Raw genomic sequence first — 21,721 nt, 5'->3', positions numbered from 1 at the left:
GAAGATGTATAACTCAGTGCTCACTGCTTGCCAATTTTTAAATCTGTGTGGCGATAAAAGCACGTATAATAATATTAACGCACATTTCATAACACCAAAAGTCCATACTGGTTTGTGACTTCTGATCGTACTAAAACTTACAGTCAGTCATCGGCCCCTTCTGGTCCACTGTTACAGTGTGCTGTGTTGGTGTCTGATACACTCTTTTTTTCAAAGAACGTCTAATCTTTTGGCCGAGGCTGAACGTTCTTAATTTATTCGAAGATTTGAACCTGAAATGTTCTTAGAATGTTCTTATTTGTTAAAATTTTATAAAAAAAAGTGGTATTGCAGTGAATTCATTCTTAGCAGATATCTACATGTTCACGTCACCAATAAGTGTTGACAATATTGGTTTCAAGTCAGGATATGAATAACAATTTATTCATTTAGTACAAAATAAAATTCGTTCTTAACCACATTTCAGCCTTGGGCACGTTCTTACGATGTTCTTAAAATTTGACCTTTTTTACAGCCTCGAGGTTCTAATAAAAAAGGTTAATTCTTATAAAAAAAAGAGTGTATATCAGATACAGGATTTGATAGGAAAATCATTGATCCGATCGATGAATTTCCAGGCCAAATTTCACGCGAAAACCGGCGTAAAACAAAAAAAAAAAAGAACAACGACGTCGCACCGCGAGGGCACGTGTGTTTGCATTTGCAAAGGTCACTTTGCATTCTCCTAAATCGTTTTTGGAGACTGGGGATGTGATAAGGAATTCATAGGTCTGTCCATTATGACTAATGAATGTAATGGGCTGTCTGAGATTTCTTCGCTGATCATGGCTAAGTTTCTCTGTTTACCCTATAGGTGCCTCGTTAGCGCAGTAGGCAGCGCGTCAGTCTCATAATCTGGATCAGAAATCTGAAGGTCGTGAGTTCGATCCTCACACGAGGCATATTTTTGATAATTTTGCCTGGCTGCTGGATAATTCTCTTTTTTTATTCAAACCTATTGCGATTTCCAACTAAAACTATTCATTTATTTATGAAAGTCTACATGCTTTTTTTGTTATCGATATTTTAGTTCAGTAAACGCCTGTCCTCAGCAAGTTTAATTGCGCATTTGCTAATTTTCTTCTCTCACTGTTAAATCCCATATAAATCAGTGAGAGCAATCAAGTTTTAAAATGAGCCAATCAAAAGGCAGTTCAATAATGTTATACACTGATGCTTGTTGGAGCGGTGAGAAGGAAATTGTCTTTGCCACGATTGATCATGATGAAATACAGATTGTTTAAAAGGATAACGCAAATGAAAAAGAATAAAAACGACCGAGTTTCTTGCTACTGCCAACTTTCAGCGGCTTTTCTTTATTGCGAATAAATTCATCCCCTCCCCTGTAAAGTTTCGTTGTTTCATAAGCGCGCGAGCTTATTAACGACGTCACAATCGGCGGCAATATTAAACCGAATCAACTGCGATGACCGATCGTGTTTATCGTGCAAACGGAATGCAAGGCAGCTAAATGGTGACATTTCCGCCATTGGTACCGACACCCCCGCCCAAACGGATGGGAAAAACGGGTGACACAAAGTAAGTTTGCGTTTCGGTCCAGAAACAATCTCATGTTTTCTTTCTGTTCGTCTTGAGTCAGTTCGTAGCAGACTCGCATTTTCCACCCAGCCATTTTTTCTCGAATTTCAGGGTGCACAGCCTTTCCGAATCATTGATCACTTGCGAGAGTGGTTTCGAGAAGTTTAAAGGTTTGATTAATCTGGCCTTGGTGCTTTTGGTAAGTTGCAGGAGAAAGTCAGTTAAAAAGATAAAAGAAATGAAAAAGTCCCAGCGGAATTGATACAGGGGCATCCCTGTGGGTACATTTTAATTTGCTGGTGGACATTTTGTGCTTTCTACAAAACTTGCTGCGAACATGTTTGCGTGACAATAATACCGCTATGTCGCAAATGCTTGCATCTGATTGGCTTCTCAGATTTTCGCGCCAAAAACGCGGCCGCTGTGTCAAGTCGTTTCAAGTCTGTTTTACACTTCGTGTGGTTTTTAATACACTCGCGGATATCAGTCAAAACGTCAAGTAAAAAACACCTAAACAATCTAAAACTGATAAAAATTGAGGGTTCATCGATAAATTCACGTTAAAAGGAACAAGGAAATGCATTAAGGTAAGTAGTCTCGCCCAATAAAAAGCTCATTTTATAAGCACAAAACAGCAGACGAAACAAACTAAAAAAAGGCAGCGTTGCAACGAATGCCTGGCACATTTTCTTTTGCCAAAATTTTCTGTAGTTCAGGATCAAAACTTACAGCTCAACTAGCTAGCTATACATTTAATTTTGTTTCGAAAAACTATCGGTGCTGCATAGAAGTATTTTTTTATGCTAATTTTTGAACTAACTATAGTCGGAATTAGTCGACCATCCTTGTTTTTACAATGCCAAACTTCAGCAATTTTGTTCTGGCCATGTTGTTTCTTGAGTTCGGCCCTCTCTTTTAATAGAGTAATTTTTATTGTAAGCTTATACTACTTAAAAGCAGCATACTATAACCTTGCAGAAAGAGCACAAACAAATAACCTCTGAACAACTAGCTAAAGCCGAAAGCTTTTTTGTACAGGTATGAACTTTAATCGTGGGGCGGGCTGGTCCCCGCCCCTCGGATCGTGATACAATTGAAAGTTTTTAGCTTACATATTTATCATTCATAATAGTTTTTGAATGAGTAAGAACAGAGCACACGTAGTTGCCATAATTGTAATAGAAAACGTAATATAAATAAACAAATCAATAAATAAGAAAGAAAATAATTAAAAGTCGGATTAAAAGTCGTGCACTTACAGCAGCAGTGGAGCCGCAGTTTGTTTAACCAGCGGTTTCGCAAATACGACATAAATGACCGCGCGGGGAGGGGGTAGTCGTGGCACAATAAATTGTAATTCGCTTATGCCATGTGCAGTTTTAAGAAGATTTTTATGTCGGTATTGTATCTGATAAATAGGTGGAAAAATAAAACACTCGAAATGTCCTGCCAAAAACCAGCAATTTATTATCTTTTAACTTTCGACTAACTAAATTCAAACCCTCCCGACCCTCGGAGTGTTTCAAATGCTTTCGCTGTCACGTGCCGAGTTGTTGACATCACTGACCAATGGTCCAAAGGTGATCTGTTTTGAAAAGAATATTCTAAGGATCCGAAAGTAAACTTTTCTTTAGAATCATGAGTTCTGCCACGTTAAGACGGCGATCATCGTCCAAACGACTGGATAAGACTGCAGAAACGAAATCTAAAACAAAGACAGTCGATTATGGAGCACCGTAAGTTTGCGTGTTCGCATATTCAGATGGAATCTTCGTTCCTTGGAAATAAGGCACACTGTCACGCGTACGAACACATTGAAAGCGTTTCTTCTCTCAAATTCCAGGGTTCACTCATTTCAAGAATCGCTTTTTACATCAACGAGTGGTTTTGACAATTACAGAGGGCTAGTGAACTTATGTCTTATTCTGCTGGTAAGAGAAAAGATTTTGCAATAGATAGCAGTATTCCCGCCGAAATTAGAATATCGATGCTTCCTCCTATTTTCGATATTAATTTTGCTACAGCAACCAGAAATACGTATCTGTTTTTGCAGGTAGAATAACGCTTTTGAAGGTTGTTTTGGAAAACGATGGATGAAAAATTTCGTGTACTCTATCACGTACCTGACCTAATTCAACATGATCAGTGTTTTATATGGGTCGCTATGGTTTCCTTTTGGCAACTCGGTTTTTATTTTTATAGCTGTTTTTCACAGTCCATGTACAATACACTTGTGAGATCTATTCCGTTTTTTTAAAGATGAATTTTCTGTAATTTATAAATAGCCAAGATACATCATGCACTATGATTGGTCAGATCAAGGTGTTCTCATGGTTTTCATTAAGAATTGTAACTGTAGCAGGAGAATAGTGTAAAGTAACCGGAAAATGATTTTTTAAGGTTCTGCATCTTAATAAAAAAAATAGGTACAGGCCTTTAAAATGTAGCCAGAGAATATTATGTAGTAGCGGGAGAATTCTCCGATGCCTAATGAACATCCTGTGTTCTTGAGTGGATCTTTTTTGTTGTAGGGCAAATTACGATTTGTTTACTGTTTCGAAATTATGCAGAATGATGAATGTTCTAAATGGTCATGCTAAAAGTGGTCTCCAGGCAGTAGCGTTTAAAAAAATATATTTATTTATGATGTTCATTTTTTACTTCAGTTACTCTTTTACAGTCAGTCTTATCACATAACATTAGCTATAGATTTAAACAATGAACTCGGCATTGCTTTTTGCAATGGATCATCAACCAACAGTTGACTGATCCAGAGATGCCACCATAAAATAATTAAATGTGGGAGTTTGCCCCTGGGGACCAAAAATCCTAGGTACGGCCCTGATATCGTTACTGGGATGTCATGCTATGAAACACAACCTTTGTGTAACATGCTGCGCGCGCAACTATCAGTGAACAATCGCTTGACAGAGAAGTTGTCAGCTAACAGCTACTCTTATTTGCATTAATTTTTTTAAATTTTCCTGAAAATTATTCAAGGGATTATAAAATTATTGAATTTAAAAAAAAAACTGAAAGAGCTTAAGACTTTCATTTGTCAGGGGAACCTACTGTCAGTAGTAAAAATATGTTTATTTATATTGCAGATTTTGTCAAACTTCAGAGTGGCACTAGACAATGTGCTGAAGTAAGTTTAAATTTTGTAGTTTGAATGTGTTTTTTAACCATACAGTTATGTACTCTAAATACTTGCCATATAAATAAATATTGTAGCTATATGTATGGCTGGCCCAAGAATGCTGCTGGCATACTAAACCCAATTGTCTTTGTTATGTTCCATGTAGATATGGCCTTCTTATCGATCCGGTACAAGTAACGACAATATTTCTGGAAGATCCTTACCGCTGGCCATCAGCGTCACTTGTGATCTGTAAGTGCATGGTTTATGATAACTCTTATAAATTATTTGCAGTGATAATGGTGTTTAAGCGAGCGGTCTCTTTTTTTGATATACCAACAGATAGTCATTTAGTTATCAAGTATACAGTTTACCTAAGTTAATGATTAAGTGAAATTCTTTTTACTGTTGATTAATAAAGTAAAAATCAGTGATAAGAAAATTGAACTATGTTTTAATGACTGATGATCATCAAAACACTGTTCAATTTTCTCATCGCTAATTTTTATTCTTAAAATGTTTCTCAAAACATTTTGATATTCAAGATTAATTTATAAGTCAGTTTTAAAAGAAAACTAAGGCTGATGTCAAAGTTTTGAGACATGAAAAAAGAGTAGCTAATATTCTGTACAATTGAGTATATATTGGAATAAAATTTCTGTTGTTAAAATCGTTCCATATCAGTACTGCGCAGATATTCATTGGTGCTTTTTCTAATTCTGCATGGTTGACTTCACTTGTAATATGTGTTTTATACCATCCTCCGCCCTGTTCTAGTTAACGTTGTAAAATGATTGTAAAGTGTAACATTTTGTAATTTTGTTGTTGCTTTTCAGTTTCAAATGTATTTATTCAAGTAAGCTTTTTCACCGAAAAATTGCTGGCCTCAGTAAGTACCATTACCATTACTTAAATGTTGATTTTAATGTTAAAATCTGTGTCACCAGACTGGGATATCTAAACACAGCACAATAACATGTACATGGTACCGGTGTCCAGAAAACATGATAAACTGATCAAGGTCGCAAATTATATTTTTTCTGAAAGGACACAAGCCTCACAAAGACATCTTTTTTGCCAGGAAAAACCTTTATTTTTAATTCACAATTTTTGCAACATGTAAAGTACATTCAAGAGGCCCTGTCAGGGGGGGGGGGGGTGTTGTGTCACTTGTCTTAATTTTAAAAAATGTTCCATGTCGCTGTTTTATCGCTCTTCATGTCGCTGTCGGTAATTAAGTTGAAGGAAAATTGCTTGTCCTTGTCAGAATTTAAGGGTTTCCATAAGGGTTGTCGTTTGTTGCGATTTTATTAAATGTGCTGTCTTTAAAAGAATAGTTCATATTTTCTCCCAGCTGTTATCTATGCTGATTGTGGCATCACCCATAATAAGCATGCATAGTAGGATGAAAATTTATCAAATCAATCAAATTATGATTTTGCTCGAGGTAGATATGAATGTAAATCCCAGGGGGGTACTCCGGCTTGTTAATGACGGGATGATCAAAGGATTTTTTTGGGTTTGAAATTTTTGATTCCGGGATTTTTTTGGGTTGGAAAATTTGGCAAGTATTTTTTTGGGTATCTTGATTTAGATAGGGGATTTTTTTGGGTATTAAAAACGAACTAATGTGCCTTGGCGCGGCCTTGGCGATGAATAAACAAAACAAGCGTTCTTTGTGTTATTTTATTGCACCTCCTGGCAATTTAGGGGTAATTTGACAAGCCTGAGAAGGGATTTTTTGGGGGTTATTTTTGGTTCAGGGATTTTTTTGGGTAATGTCGGAAGACTTAGGGATTTTTTTGGGTCCTGAATTTTGTCTCCATTCGATCATCCCCGTCATTTACAAGCCGGAGTACCCCCCTGGGATGTAAATTCACCTGCAGAATGGTTATTGAGAGTCATTTCTGATTTATGGCTGGACATAATTATGTCCAACTAAGTTTGGGATTTTGTCAGACATGGGCAAGTTTTGGTCAGCAATTGTTCTATGGCTGACTGTAAATTACAGTTCTGCTAAGTGTCTTCATATTGTTTAAGCAATATATGGTTGCGTACTCGGGTTTTTAGGGTAAAAATATGCATGTATCGGTACATGTATTGAGTATCGTTTTCATGTTACGGTACTTTTTCCATTTCTTTTAAGGGCAAAATATCTGAGCACTTTAAAAGAATGGTTCATATTTTCTCCCTGTTATCCATGTTGATTGTGGCATCACCCATGATTAGTATAGCTAACAGGAAGAAAATGGATCAAATCAGTCAAATTACATGTATGATCTTGCTCAAGGTAGATTTAAATGTAAATGACCTGCAGAATGGTTTAATATTGATAGTCATTTTTGATTTAAAACTTTGCCGGACATGATGTCCATTGAACTACAAGTTTGGGAGTTTGGCACACATAGGCAAGTTTTGGTCAGCAATTGCCAGATGACTGACTCTTATTTGTAGTCCTGCTGAGTGTTTTCAAATTGTTTAAGTAATATAGTTACTGTTTTTTTAGGGGTATACATGTATTGAGCATGATGTACATGTACTTCTTTTTTTCATTCCTTTTTTTAGGGCAAAATATCTGAGCGTTTTGGACGTTGTGTCCATATTTTCTTTCTACTAACCATGCTAATAGTGGCATGCACTGTGGTATTAGTTTTTCAACCTCCACCATGTGAGTACAAAAGTTCTACATACATGTACATATTGACTTTGTACATGATTTAATTGTCTTGCAAATTATATGTAAAGTTCTGTAATCTAAACTTATCTAGCTAAAGCTCTCTTCAACAACCACTCTTGTCTCGGGCAGTTGGAACCGCCGTGTGATACCCCAAAGGTCTTTATTTCTCAGTGGTTCTTACTTCAACTGCCAAGTAAATTAAGTCCAAATATGTTACTTCAACCCTCCAAGTTTACTTTTTTCCTTAGTGGCCATTTGGCCACCAACTACTCAAGTTTTGGTCGCCAGTGAAAAATTTTAGTCACCAAATTAAGCTGATGCTTTCAATCATTCCTCTCAATTTTAGTCGCCAGGCTGGCGACCTTGGTTCAAATTTAGTCGCCAGCTCCAAAATTTTAGTCGCCATGGCGACTAAAATGGTCTTAACTTGGAGGGTTGTTACTTGCTTATCGGTGTGATTTTTTTGGCACACTGCATTGAGAATACCGCTTTTCAGGCTGCCTTCTCTTCTCCTACAGTACCTCCCTGTTTTGTTTTTGATGTTGATTTAAATGAAAAGATATTAACTATTAATTAAACAACTGAACCAAAATAAATTATTATTATGAAATAATTTTTTATTATAATGATTAATATAATTATTATTTTTTAATTTTTCCAACTGTTACTGTATTACAGGGGCAGCACTGATTGCCGTCATGTGGTATACTACTGTATGGCTGAAAATGGTCAGTTACATCAGCGTCAATCTTTGGCACAGGTCAGGACTAATGAAACAGCCTGAGAAGGATGGTAAGTAAATTGCCAGTCTACCCATCCAGTTATATTCAAAGGCTTTCACACTTGTTTGGCCATGTGCATGCTGTTGGTGGGCAGTTGTCAAGTGCCGATTTCAATAACATTTTACGCAAGTTTCGTTTTATCCCAAGAGACAAGATTTTGCTCACAGCACAATAACAACTAGATCTTTCCATCCCAATAAAAAAAATGGCCTTTGTGGTGTCAGTTTGAGATATTCAGTCGAAAAGAAGGCCAAAATTGTGTATTTTTGGCATGTCACATGTAACACACAACGCGAATATCACAACATCAAAATCGTTTTCATTGTTTTCACCGTATTTTATAAGCTCTAAAATGCACACTTTCGAAAGTTCATAAAATAACGATCATTTTGCAGTAATTTGTGCTACAATTGATGCCTGCCTTTTTAGAAACCAATAAGTTTTATAAGATGAGGACGAAATGTCCAATGATTGTCATTATCGTCAGTGCCCATACTTGACATCAACCTTTACTACGGTTTTAATAATCCTATCTTCAGAAAGAAGTATCGAATGGATGGTTCATAAAATAAACAATCTATGTGGCATGTTCCTTTCAACTATTAGCATCTTACACTGGCTATTTGGCGTTTTTTCTGCGATGAGAACAGCAATGTCCAACATAACTTGCCGATATAGTCCTGTTTCTTTTGAACACCGTGTATCGTGCCATTTTAACTAGATATTAAATGAATAATCGTGTATCGTGTATCATCGATCGTGTACCGTGTGTTTGAGCACCGTCCATATCGCCTGTCGACTACCGTGCATGGATCAGTGTTCGAAGAACCGTGTTTGGTTATTTTAAAAGACATTTTAATCCAATGTTAATATTTTTTAGTCAAAGAACAAAACAAATTTTATTTGTACTTTAATTGCAAGCGGTGACCTTCCGAAATATCCTTCATTGCATATTTAAGCGGGTCACAAGAGGCTGTGTTTTACGTATTGACAAAATATTGTTAGATACCAATGGATTTTCGTTGTTCGTCGCCCACATGCACACTGCTGTTGATAGCTTTTGATAGTCCAGCTCTTTCTAGTTCTGTGCAAGGCGACGTGCGAGTAGAAGCTCCGATAGCCGATCAATACATCTAGTAATTCAATAGAAAAAAAAAACATAATTTCACTCTCGTTCGTTAGTTAATACAAAGACAGTTAAAATACAGTCAACAGCTCACTGCAAGTATTCGAATATGAGAGTGTTAAGAATGCAAAGGCATGAAGCTATTTACCTTTTATGTTTTCAAAAAAATTTTTTATGAATATCCAGTGAGCAGCACAAGATTAGGACAGCTTGAGTTGATTTATTAATTGATCCTACGCGTTTCGTTTGATACTACAAACTTCGTCAGGGATATGTAACAACTACGGATCTTTACAAGTTAGGCTTCTATTTATATAAAAAAACCACTAAAGCGAGATAGACACAATTATCTCGCGTAAAATTCCCGGAAGGGCGAGGTGTATCGGGAAATTCGTAAAGACCGTACAGGTGATAAGATATTTAAAATATTTAATTTTCGGGGGTGGATAAACGTTTATCCACCCCCCGAAAATTAAATATTTTAAATATCTTATCACCTGTACGGTCTTTACGAATTTCCCGATACACCTCGCCCTTCCGGGAATTTTACGCGAGATAATTGTGTCTATCTCGCTTTAGTGGTTTTTATATAAATAGAAGCCTAACTTGTAAAGATCCGTAGTTGTAACATATCCCTGACGAAGTTTGTAGTATCAAACGAAACGCGTAGGATCAATTAATAAATCAACTCAAGCTGTCCTAATCTTGTGCTGCTCACTGGATATTCATAAAAAATTGCTTTAACTGCCAGAAGAAGCTACATGGAGGGCAAAGATACAGGTAAAACGAATGCTCCTAGACTGTCGCTGAAACTCAAGTCACGACACCATTCCTTAGAGAGGCAAAGTTCTGCCCGGGATTTAGCCGTCAGCGAGCATCGTCAAGACACTGACTCGGCCAATGCGATCTCCAGTCAATCAGACGAAATTGATGACCATTTCAAAGAGGTCTTAAGACGCCTGGTTCATCGTTTAATAGACAGCGAAAACGCTTTCTATGCCCTTGGTGACCGCATTAAAAAGCTAGAACAATCGGCGCTGGATAACACCTGCCCTAAAGGCCTCGCCATAAAACCAGTAAAAGCCACTGGAAAAAACGCCGGCCCTCTACAGCAGGATTTCGATGCTATTTTGAAGGATGCACAAAAACGAATCGTTCAAGCAGTCATCAAAGACCTGAAAACACAGGAAACTGAAACCAGCCATCTATGTCAAGAGAACCGGGACAAAATTGAACAGTCGCTTACCGAATGGAGGCAAAAGTTCCGATGCGCCGATGAAACCTTTCTACTTGAAGCGGACAAGCAACTCATGAAAGCCAGAAAGTTTGTTGACAACTTCTACTTTCAGTGTGCCTCTCTCCGAGCTTCAAAAGAACTTCAAGAGTCGCTTAAGAAAGAAGCCAAAGCAAAACGCGCAGAAACCCAGATGGAACAGGATTTCACGCCCACAGAACAAACTATTACTAACATTGTCCGGCGTGAATTATCTGCCGTAGAATCGAAGCGCAAAAAGAAGTCACGAAAACCCGAAACTAACCAAAAAGCCCTAGCTTCTCCTAAACCAGGTAGAAAGCAACGGTCGAAGTCAAAAGAACGAGGGAATTCCACCACCAGACATCCTAAATCGAGATCACAGTCGCGTGACCGCTCGCGGACACAGCCGCGAGGACGCTCTCGAAACAGGAGAGATTCTCGTAATTCGGTCTCATTCAGTGAGCCCAAACGTCAACAAGCGTCAAAAAACTCAAAACGCCGAGGTTCAGGCCCCGTAAAATAGACCAACGAAGCCCACAGGAAAAACGGATGTGGAAATTGGCCCGGCAACCTTTACTGGATTTTGAACCTCGAAACCTGGAATTCCATAATTTCTCTGCTACTAAACTTACCGTGGAACAGTCTCGAGCTTTAGGACTTGGTTTAAAATTTAGACCGACCCTTAAGCCACCCTCTGAGACAGAATTTCTGCCACAGATACAGGATTTTTGCCGCAGTGTTCGCCTTCACTGTAAGTTTGCTAACACGCCAGGGGACCCAAACTTCAACCCCAGATTGTATGTTAAATCAGACTGGAATACCCCACGCGAAGACCCTGATCTAGAGGACAAACTGTTTCACATTCAACAGGAACTCTGTAGAAACGCCAGCTCTTCCAAACCCCGATGGAAAGCGAACCTAAGGAACAACACCAGACAGGAACTCAAGAATCTCAAGGAAAACAAGTCTGTACGTGTTACTGACACTGACAAGAACTTGGGTCCTGCGGTTGTTACCACGGACTGGTTGAAAACTGAGAGCCTTAAGTGTCATTGTCAGAGTAAACCAGGCAATGCCAAAAGATGGGGGTCAGCCGATTTCCCTCATATTTTCAGCATTTAAAACCTATCAGATAAGATTAAGATTGGTGGCATTTAAATGATTTTCTGCCTTTTCAATCTTGAGATTGACCACCCCCCTAGTTTTTGGCACAGAAAGTGCCAAAAATCCTCATAAAAAAGGCCAAATTCTCAGTACAGGAAACAGATCTTCCTTTTGCATTTCGCGCACAAAACTTTTTCTCAAAGTAAATTAACTGGTTGTTGATATTTTGCATGCTTAGAAACAACTTTCCAGTTCAACTGTAATTTTTACCATATTTTCTAAACTAGGTAGGTAGCTAGTGTCTTGCCACAGAGTGAATTTGGGGGATTTTCAAATTCAATTTTTTCAAAAGTGCGATAGTTTATTTTTTATTAAAAGCCATTTTATAACAGTCCATACCCTTCTTATTCGAAAACAAGAATTTATTGATTGGCACAATAAATTCTTTCTCCACGAATTTAGTTCAAAAATGGCTCTGATCGCTCTTATGGCTATTTTCCCGCCAAAATTAAATCACACTAAAATATCACATAACATCGATACAATTATACTTTGAAATGAAATAGTTGTATTTTAATTCATTGAAAGGAGTAGAAACTTAATTAAATGTGTTAATAATCGATTTCGAGTTAACTATGTTAATTAACCCTCGGACGTACAAGGGGGGGGAGGGTGAATGCCACCCCCCCATGAGGTTTTTTCTAAATTTTGAAAAAACGATTTACTCTACAATGCTGAAACTTTCATTAGCTGTTCATTCATCCTTTGCGGAAATTTTGATATGTCAACGTGTGTCCGTGGTGTGTGACGTTGCCATGGCAACGTCATAAATACAAGCAGGTCTTGCCAAAAATCGTCATTTTTACCATTTTTCTTAATTTTTTCCAGTTTTTTAAAACAGAAGTGCAAGATGTGTTTATTTTTACATTCCGTAAGCATTCTGGCTTGATTTTGCATCAATTCCCGTTATTTTCTGACTTTCTAAGAAAATGTTGAAATCTAAGATGGCGGATCCAAGATGGCGGCTCTAATGACGTCACAGCCAATTAAAATTATGTCATCTTATAGAGTACGCTGAGGGCTTTCTTCCAAGTTCAAAATAATTTCGCTACGCCTCAATATAACGAAAACTCCGTGGAAGGGTTCCATCCACCCCCCCCCCCCCCTTGTACGATGGTGGGGGTGTGAGTTGGCTTGTACGTCCGAGGGTTAAAGTAATAGATACCGCAGTCCGTGCATAAATTCAAGGTGTATTTCCTGCGAAAACTAAGTCGTATTACGTAAGTATTGCTTCGATTTTCATAGTTTAGTTTGGTATGTCTTAAAAGCGAGATTATAAAGGTAATATATAAGGCGGTCTTTGTAGTAATGATCCAAGGTACCAAAGAAAGAAACCACGAGTCGAGACGTTATTTCTCACGTTCACAACCCTTCTACCCGAGATGAGACAGCATCATTGAAGCGTGTCACGGCGTGGGAAAACAATATAGCTCCAAATGATTGAAGAAAAATATGACTTTTTACTGAATAATAAGGCTTTTCGTCTTCAAAATGCAATCATCATCGTCATCATCATCACCACCGCCACCCCCACCATCATCATCATCATCATCATCATCATCATCATCATCATCATCATCATCATCATCATCATCATCAACAACAACAACAACAACAACATTATCATCATTATCTCCACAGGTGCCCCATGATCTATGATTGTTATTTATTATAGGAAATGAAAGCTCAGATTTATGAACTTTATGGGCCATATTGCTGAACGTTGTGCTTCTGTGCAAATTTAGATGGGTGTTGGGATTACAGTCGTCTTAAGTGATAAAAACGAGAATACAGTCCTCAACAACATATATCCAAAACAGAGATTTGTGCGTTTATTGGTCAAATGAGAGTACATTAAATAATTAGCACACAATTTCATCAAGAGTGTTAATAACAGTTGCTCTATAGCCAGATTGTATAAGCAATGGTATAAGGAAAAAATGCTTCCTATTACTAACGATTCTAGCATAAAAATTGCTCAGCTAAACTTCTACCTGTGTACGTCTACTTGGGTCTTGTATGCGTGTTTGTGTCTGTTCTGGTATGAAAAGAACTAAAGACTAACTTGAAAAGAGAGGAGCTCGAATTACAACCAGCGTGACAGTGTTGCATACATTACAAAGGTCATGCAAACACGGCGTGGGTCATTAATCTGTTTGCATTGATCTTTGTGCAGTGATAACACCAGGTATTTTTTCAAGGTCGCCAGTCGAATGCAGTCGCCTGTTACTTCTCTTTTAGTGTTCTGGACAGATGCTCATACCTGCCACTCTATCTACGGATAAGTCAAAGTGACCTGAACTGAATGAAGAAAGCTCCCTCAGTGATTTCTGAACTTCGAGATCGCCATCCTCGCTTGCCACTCACAACAAGACCTCGAGTAGTAGAGTAGTAAGCGAACTGTAACATCTTGTTTACAAGCATCTAACGGTAGAACAGTTGTACTATATTCGAGAAGACTTCAAGGTGATTCTTGTGAAGCTAACGAACAATTCATACTTTATATAAGAGTGTTTGTCCCGAATGAAACGTGTTAGTATGAATTGAAACTGACAAAATTCCGTGTCGAACGTGAGAAATAACGTCTCGACTCGTGGTTTCTTTCTTTGGTACCTTGGATCATTACTACAAAGACCGCCTTATATATTACCTTTATAATCTCGCTTTTAAGACATACCAAACTAAACTATGAAAATCGAAGCAATGCTTACGTAATACGACTTAGTTTTCGCAGGAAATTCACCATGAATTTATGCACGGACTGCGGTATCTATTACTTTAACCCTCGGACGTACAAGCCAACTCACACCCCCACCATCGTACAAGGGGGGGGGGGGGGTGGATGGAACCCTTCCACGGGGTTTTCGTTATATTAAGGCGTAGCGAAATTATTTTGAACTTGGAAGAAAGCCCTCAGCGTACTCTATAAGATGACATAATTTTTATTGGCTGTGACGTCATTAGAGCCGCCATCTTGGATCCGCCATCTTAGATTTCAACATTTTCTTCAGAAAGTCAGAAAATAACGGGAATTGATGCAAAATCAAGCCAGAATGCTTACGGAATGTAAAAATAAACACATCTTGCACTTCTGTTTTAAAAAACTGGAAAAAATTAAGAAAAATGGTAAAAATGACGATTTTTGGCAAGACCTGCTTGTATTTATGACGTTGCCATGGCAACGTCACACACCACGGACACACGTTGACATATCAAAATTTCCGCAAAGGATGAATGAACAGCTAATGAAAGTTTCAGCATTGTAGAGTAAATCGTTTTTTCAAAATTTAGAAAAAACCTCATGGGGGGTGGCATCCACCCTCCCCCCTCCCCCTTGTACGTCCGAGGGTTAATTAACATAGTTAATTCGAAATCAATTATTAAAACATTTACTGAAGTTTCTACTCCTTTCAATGAATTAAAATACAACTATTTCATTTCAAAATATAATTGTATAGATGTTGTGTGATATTTTAGTGTGATTTAATTTTGGCGGGAAAATAGCCATAAGAGCGATCAGAGCCATTTTTGAACTAAATTCGTGGAGAAAGAATTTATTGTGCCAATCAATAAATTCTTGTTTTCGAATAAGAAGGGTATGGACTGTTATAAAATGGCTTTTAATAAAAAATAAACTATCGCACTTTTGAAAAAATTGAATTTGAAAATCCCCCAAATTCACTCTGTGGCAAGACACAAGCTGCCTACCTAGTTTAGAAAATATGGTAAAAATTACAGTTGAACTGGAAAGTTGTTTCTAAGCATGTAAAACATCAACAACCAGTTAATTTACCTTGAGAAAAAGTTTTGTGCACGAAATGCAAAAGGAAGATCTGTTTCCTGTACTGAGAATTTGGCCTTTTTTATGAGGATTTTTGGCACTTTCTGTGCCAAAAACTAGGGGGGTGGTCAATCTCAAGATTGAAAAGGCAGAAAATCATTTAAATGCCACCAATCTTAATCTTATCTGATAGGTTTTAAATGCTGAAAATATGAGGGAAATCGGCTGACCCCCATCTTTTGGCATTGCCTGGTTTACTCTGACAATGACACTTAAACATCTTAATGACCCTATGTCGTATAGTAACGTCACGACAGATGAATGGGCTCACAGGCGCCTTAAGGTAATTGAGAATCGAGAGAAACTCATGAATACTTATGAACGCTTTCTTCCACCCAATACTGTAAAGTTTCTTCGTAGCTGCGACCACTCTAATAGCAGTATTAATCCTGCTAAATTTTACGTAATTCCTAAAATACACAAAACACCTATGGCTAGTAGGCCTATCGCCGCCTCGCATTCCTACATAACTAGACCTATCAGCATTTATGTAGATGAGGTAGTTAAGCCTAGCATTTCCATGCCTACGGTTTTACGTGATTCTAAAGAGCTGATTCAAATTGTTGAGTCTCTGCGCATTGCGCCTGGTAGCCTTCTCGTTACGGCAGATGTTAAGTCTCTTTATCCTAACATCAACACCCAGAAGGCAATTGTAGCACTTGACCTTTTGCTGCGAGAGAAATCAGTGCCTGAGACACCACTCTTGATCCAGCTCACTAGAATTGTATTTGAGAATAATTTTCTCATTTCTGAATTTAGCCAGGATATTTTTCATCAAACATTCGGTATTGCAATGGGGACACCATTTGCAGTCACTGCCGCTAATGCATTTATGTTTTATCACGAGATAGATATCGTTAAACGATACTCTCCACACCTCCAATTGTACAAGAGGTTTATTGATGATATATTCGTTATCTGGTCAGGCCCCAGAGACACGCTATTAGAGTTTCTTAATGCACTCAATACTAAGGATGAGCGTATCAAAATTACCTTTGATATTAGCGATTCTAGTATTCCGTTTCTGGACTTGCTTCTGTCAATTGACACAGGAAGCAACACTATTCAGTTCTCTACGTTTCAGAAGCCGCTCAACAAGTATCTTTATATCCCATATGAGTCGTTCCACCCCACTAGTAATAAACGGGCATTCATTATAGGGGAACTAATGCGTTACGCTAGGAATAGCTCTAGCTTTGTAGCATTCTCTAACACACGCGAGCTCTTTTGGAAACGGCTCAGGCTACGTGGGTATCCATATCACTTTTTACTTCCGTTGTTTCGCGAAGTTAAATACTGTAACCGCAGTAAGTGGCTAAAAAACAAAAAGCGTAGTTTGAACGACAAGATAGTTGTATTTAAAACTACTTATAACTCCAGTCATCTTAACATCTGAAAGGAGTTATTCAGAAATGCATTATTAGCTATAAATCTACTTACACGCTAGCTAATCTATGTAAGTAAACAATTTTCGGGGGTGGATAAACGTTTATCCACCCCCGAAAATTAAATATTTTAAATATCTTATCACCTGTACGGTCTTTACGAATTTCCCGATACACCTCGCCCTTCCGGGAATTTTACGCGAGATAATTGTGTCTATCTCGCTTTAGTGGTTTTTATATAAATAGAAGCCTAACTTGTAAAGATCCGTAGTTGTAACATATCCCTGACGAAGTTTGTAGTATCAAACGAAACGCGTAGGATCAATTAATAAATCAACTCAAGCTGTCCTAATCTTGTGCTGCTCACTGGATATTCATAAAAAATAAGCTTATCTGAAGTCTCAAGGGACTGCATTTCTCGTGGTTGACCTTCGACTGAAGCAAGCTACTGACAACTTTTAGCGCATTAATATAACTAAGTGGCAAATTGTACTGGTCGGCGCTGTACGCCAAATTCGTGCTGAATTTCTATCAAGGTCTAGCCCGGGTTTTATAGTTCTTAATTAGCTCATTGTTTTTTCTTTTGAAATTGAAAGATGATCGAGTAATTTCAAAGAACGTTATAGGTAATTCGTAAAAGCAGCATAACTACACACAGACGAGCTCAGCATAATTTTAAGCACGAATGTTTAACAAAAAATTCTTATCCATATTTTACGAACAATAATTTGTTCAGTAGATAAACACGGTACACGATACACACGATAAACGGTGCTCTATACGCTATCAGGTATTATTGACACACGATACACGATGCATTATACACGATACTTTCTTTAGCCACACACGGTGTACGATGCACTATACACGATTTTTTATTTGGATGCACGATGTACGATACTAAATACACGATGTTACGTGTTTGCTAACCAACAGCGTGCACTTGGCCGTTTGTTTTGAATATTGACTGTTGCGCTTAAGACGGAATCCACTAGGAAGTTGAGTAATATTTATTTAAGTTGGACAAAAATCAATTTCCAGAATAATTTAAATCCTATTGCCTTATTTCCTACCCTTAATAAAAGGTAAAGATGTAAGTAATTATCCGTGATAACACCAACAACAATTTCTTATCAGAGTCTGAGAAAATGAATTTCAAAGTTCACAAGGTATTGGCAAAATCTCACGTGTAGCCATTTTGTAAATTCGTCTTAAGCGATTCAGTGGAATTCAGCGAAACTTCATAATGTGTTTTTGATGTGTGGTGTTGTTAGAAAAGATTTCTTTTGATAAGATATTTGAAGCAGTAACAAAAAAGTTTGCAATAAGGTGGAAATAATTCTGGTACAACAATTTCTTATCAGAGTCTGAGAAAATGGTATTTAAAGTTCACAAGCTATGGGCAGAAGCTTACATCTTTTAAGCGATTCAGTGGAATTCAGCGGAACTTCAAAATGTGTTTTCGATGTGTGGTGTTGTTAGAAAAGATTTCTTTCGATATTTGAAGCAGTAACACAAAAGCTTGCAATCAGGTGTAAATAGTTTTGGTACATAATTTTGTCCAAAAACTACTCGAAGTCCTGGCGGATTTCCTCTTAACACCTTTTAAGTTTAACACTTTTCTAAGTAAAGAGTCTATATTAACTAGGATGCACATATGCATACAGAGAGACCAACAGACAGACTGACAGACCAATTCAGATAGACTGTGAGGTGTACAAAACAACAGATAGATAACGTACCCATATTATCTACATAAAACTTTAATATCCTCAAATGTTTTAATAGTTAACATGAACTATATACTAGTATCTTTGAAAAAACAAATCAAAATAAATGTCCCAATTAAAAGGAAAGAAGAAATAAAGAAACCAACTGCAGAAAGAAAGCATTATTTTTCTGTTTTCTTTCAGTCAAAGTTTTGACTGTTCAGTGGCACTTTGAACAAACAGTTCATACTATTTTACTTCAAAATTTATAATAACACTGTTTAGTTCAAATGTTTGGCACTCTGCCCAGTGTTTAAGAAAGTAACAAACAAATCACTAAAAGTAGACTTGCAGTCCAAAAAGAGTGGCTTCAATCAAATCTTTGTCATCAGTGAAAATGTTTAACTTCGGATTTTGTAAAAAAGAAGCGCGGCCGTGACTACCTGCACTGGGTATTCCTTTGTATGGTGTGTTTAAACACATTGTATAGTTATTATAATGCATGAACTGTAGACTGATTGATTAAGTAATTATGTTTTATTTCAATTAACAGGACACATTGCAAATGGAAAACATGAAACTGCCTGCTTGGTGGTCTACCCTAACAATCTCACACAAAGAGGTGATATAATTAGGATGAGTATAACATGAGAGTTTTGTACGTTTTGATGCACAATTTAAGTTGTCATTAACAGTTTTAGTGTACAAGTATAATAATAATTATTACCTAGGAGTGAAGCTGCAGAACTGAGTTTTTCTTTAAGCCTTATTGCCAAAGTAACCAAGACTCTGAGATGGTGCCACAAGAAAATTTAAATCAGTGAGAGCAATAAAATTTAAAACCTTTGAAAAAATTATTATTAATTGTTATTTTTAAGGACAATTTACTAATCCTTTGAATGAAGTTGTAAGACCTTTGCACACACTGCTTACCTTAGTTTATTAATTTTTTATTACAAGAACAAAGGTTCTTGACAATAATGCCTGTCTTTTTCTGTCTTAACTAATGTAAGTTGCTCCTTCTGTTAGAGTATTAATAATATACATCAAAAAATTTCTTGAATCTGATTGGCTTAGAGAAATGCAGTTTTTAGGAAATTTGATGCAGAAATGACATAATTCAGTGCAGAAATGACGAAATTTAGTGGAAAAAAAGCACAAACGCGGCATCCTGTTAATAAACAAAGGCAGCCACAGGGGGCCAATCAAACGCTTCCACACCATTTGAATGGCACAAAGTTTGGATCTGCTTCGAGGGTCCTTAGAGATGCGAGTGAAAAAAATGACCAAAAGACAGCTGTAAATACCATAGCACTGATTTTTCATTCTTGTTTTGGAATTTAACTGGTTTCCTAAGAAGGAAATTGCCGACGAAATCGAAACTACAAGCCGACTAAGCTTCACGCTTTGCTTGAGCAAATTTATTTACACCGAATTCAAAAACAACAAACACATTTTCGAAGATAAATGGACCAGATAGCCTCAAAGTTATGCTAACATCGCTTGAAAGACACTGTACTTAGAGAACAGAACTTATAGGCTTTCTATTGTACATGTACGAGACAGAGGATTGTTTCGTCCAAGGAAGTGTTGAAATGAAAAGCGAAACAGCTTCACTTGGCTGGCCGTCGAGTTGAAAGTGCTCAAGCAAAGCTCTACAAGAAGAATGAGCAGAAGAAAATCTCGATCTGAAAGAGGAAAACCCAGAATCTTTTATTCAGACAATTCGTTTGACTGTTAAGCCAGATTTTTCGACTAAAAAACTTTTAAAACATCGAGGAACCTGTACGTTGTTTGGGCTTTGACCTTGTTTTGAATGAATGCGTGATGATATTTGCCAATTAAGTTTGAATAAATTGTTTTTGTATGAGATTTGCGCATGTTATTTTCTCACAATTTTTTCATGAATATTATTAATAAGTAATCACATGATTTTTCTCGTGCAATTTGGAATAAATAAGCACTCGTAAATTTTTCAAAGACTACAAATTGCACTCGCCCTACGGGCTCTTGCAATTTTGTTAGCCTTTGAAAAATTTACTCATGCTTATTTATCCCAAATTGCACTCGAAATCATGTGATTACCTATACTAACAACTGTGTTGGAAATATTATACGAGTATTTTTAAATGCCAACTTTTCTTTTTCTCTTATTGATTGTATCTATTGGTTACATTTCAGATTTGTATTATTTCGTTTTTGCGCCCACACTGTGTTATGAACTTAACTTCCCAAGAAACGCAAGAATAAGAAAGCGTTTCCTCATCAGAAGGATCATTGAATTCGTAAGTATATTTTATCATTAATACTATTGCATATATGTACATGTTAGGTTAAGTCTGTCTCTGAGCCATGAGGCCCATACAGCCGGAGCTTATCCGTAGCATTAAGCGACTAGGAGTATTGCTAATCCCCCCTGGATGGGATGCTAGTCCATCGCAGGGTTACCCCCAGCAGTAAATTCACCGGTACCCATTTATACACCTGGGTGGAGAGAGGCACTGTGAGAGTTAAGTGTCTTGCCCAATGTACAGTGCTGGAAATAATTTTTCTTACTTAAAAGGACATGTGTCCTTCCAAACTTTTATTTTGAGCGGACAGTATTAGAAAATTGGTCGGACAGCAATTCGCATTCAAACACATTGAATTTTCCAAGACACAGTCACGTAAGTTCTCGGACATCATGTCCGAACATATTGTAAAATTGGCCGGACATTTTGGCATATTTGATCGGACAATGTCCGATGACCGACAGTAATTTCCAGCACTGAATGTATAAAAAAAAAAATAGTTTCATTTTTACTACTGCTTTACCCATACAAAAGAATTCAGTGCAGTATTTTTCACCGCAGTCAGAAACAAGTCAGCATATATATTATCCCAATTTATTTACACCTACTATACCCTTTCCCCCCCCCCCCCATTGGCTATTCATTATTTTATAACGGTCTCTATACACTATGTAAAGGTCTATCTAATCAGTATTGTTGCAATAAAACACAAGATAATAACAATTTCCATGCATTTGAATAGAGTTTCAATACACTTGTGAAATTTTAATCTTT

At 37.2% G+C, this 21,721-nt stretch overlaps 3 protein-coding genes and 1 non-coding gene across 6 annotated transcripts in view; 3 read left to right on the top strand and 1 right to left on the bottom strand.

Annotated features, from left to right (window-relative positions):
* The window catches only part of LOC144657317 (uncharacterized), a 67,833-nt gene that overhangs the window by 16,474 nt on the left and 29,638 nt on the right, over window positions 1-21,721 (top strand). The window lies entirely within an intron of this gene.
* Window positions 856-941, top strand: Trnam-cau (transfer RNA methionine (anticodon CAU)). Its single transcript is given in 2 exon segments — window positions 856-892; window positions 906-941. It is a non-coding gene; the product is annotated as a tRNA-Met (tRNA).
* On the top strand, window positions 1,452-20,977 carry LOC144657384 (diacylglycerol O-acyltransferase 1-like). Of its 2 annotated transcripts, none has more exons than XM_078517735.1 (9): window positions 1,452-1,578; window positions 1,690-1,777; window positions 4,686-4,726; window positions 4,884-4,969; window positions 5,554-5,606; window positions 7,283-7,385; window positions 8,073-8,186; window positions 19,210-19,278; window positions 20,838-20,977. In XM_078517735.1, exons 1-9 carry the CDS (start codon window positions 1,511-1,513, stop codon window positions 20,960-20,962), a joined length of 747 nt encoding a protein of 248 aa, XP_078373861.1. In that variant the 5' UTR covers window positions 1,452-1,510; the 3' UTR covers window positions 20,963-20,977. The 2 variants fall into 2 exon arrangements, with proteins under 2 accessions (XP_078373861.1, XP_078373860.1); XM_078517734.1 differs by lacking the exons at window positions 1,452-1,578; window positions 1,690-1,777 and adding exons at window positions 3,130-3,314; window positions 3,422-3,509.
* Window positions 15,418-21,721, bottom strand: part of LOC144657331 (uncharacterized) — a 59,111-nt gene continuing 52,807 nt past the window's right edge. The window contains exon 2 of the mRNA XM_078517670.1: window positions 15,418-15,429. The gene's annotated coding sequence lies outside the window, so the exon portion shown is untranslated. The remainder of the gene's footprint in view (window positions 15,430-21,721) is intronic.

The sequence above is a fragment of the Oculina patagonica genome, chromosome 6, assembly GCF_052425735.1.
Source record: "Oculina patagonica isolate OP01 chromosome 6, crgOcupat, whole genome shotgun sequence".
NCBI lineage: Eukaryota > Metazoa > Cnidaria > Anthozoa > Scleractinia > Oculinidae > Oculina > Oculina patagonica.
This window is presented reverse-complemented; position numbering and strand designations above follow the sequence as displayed.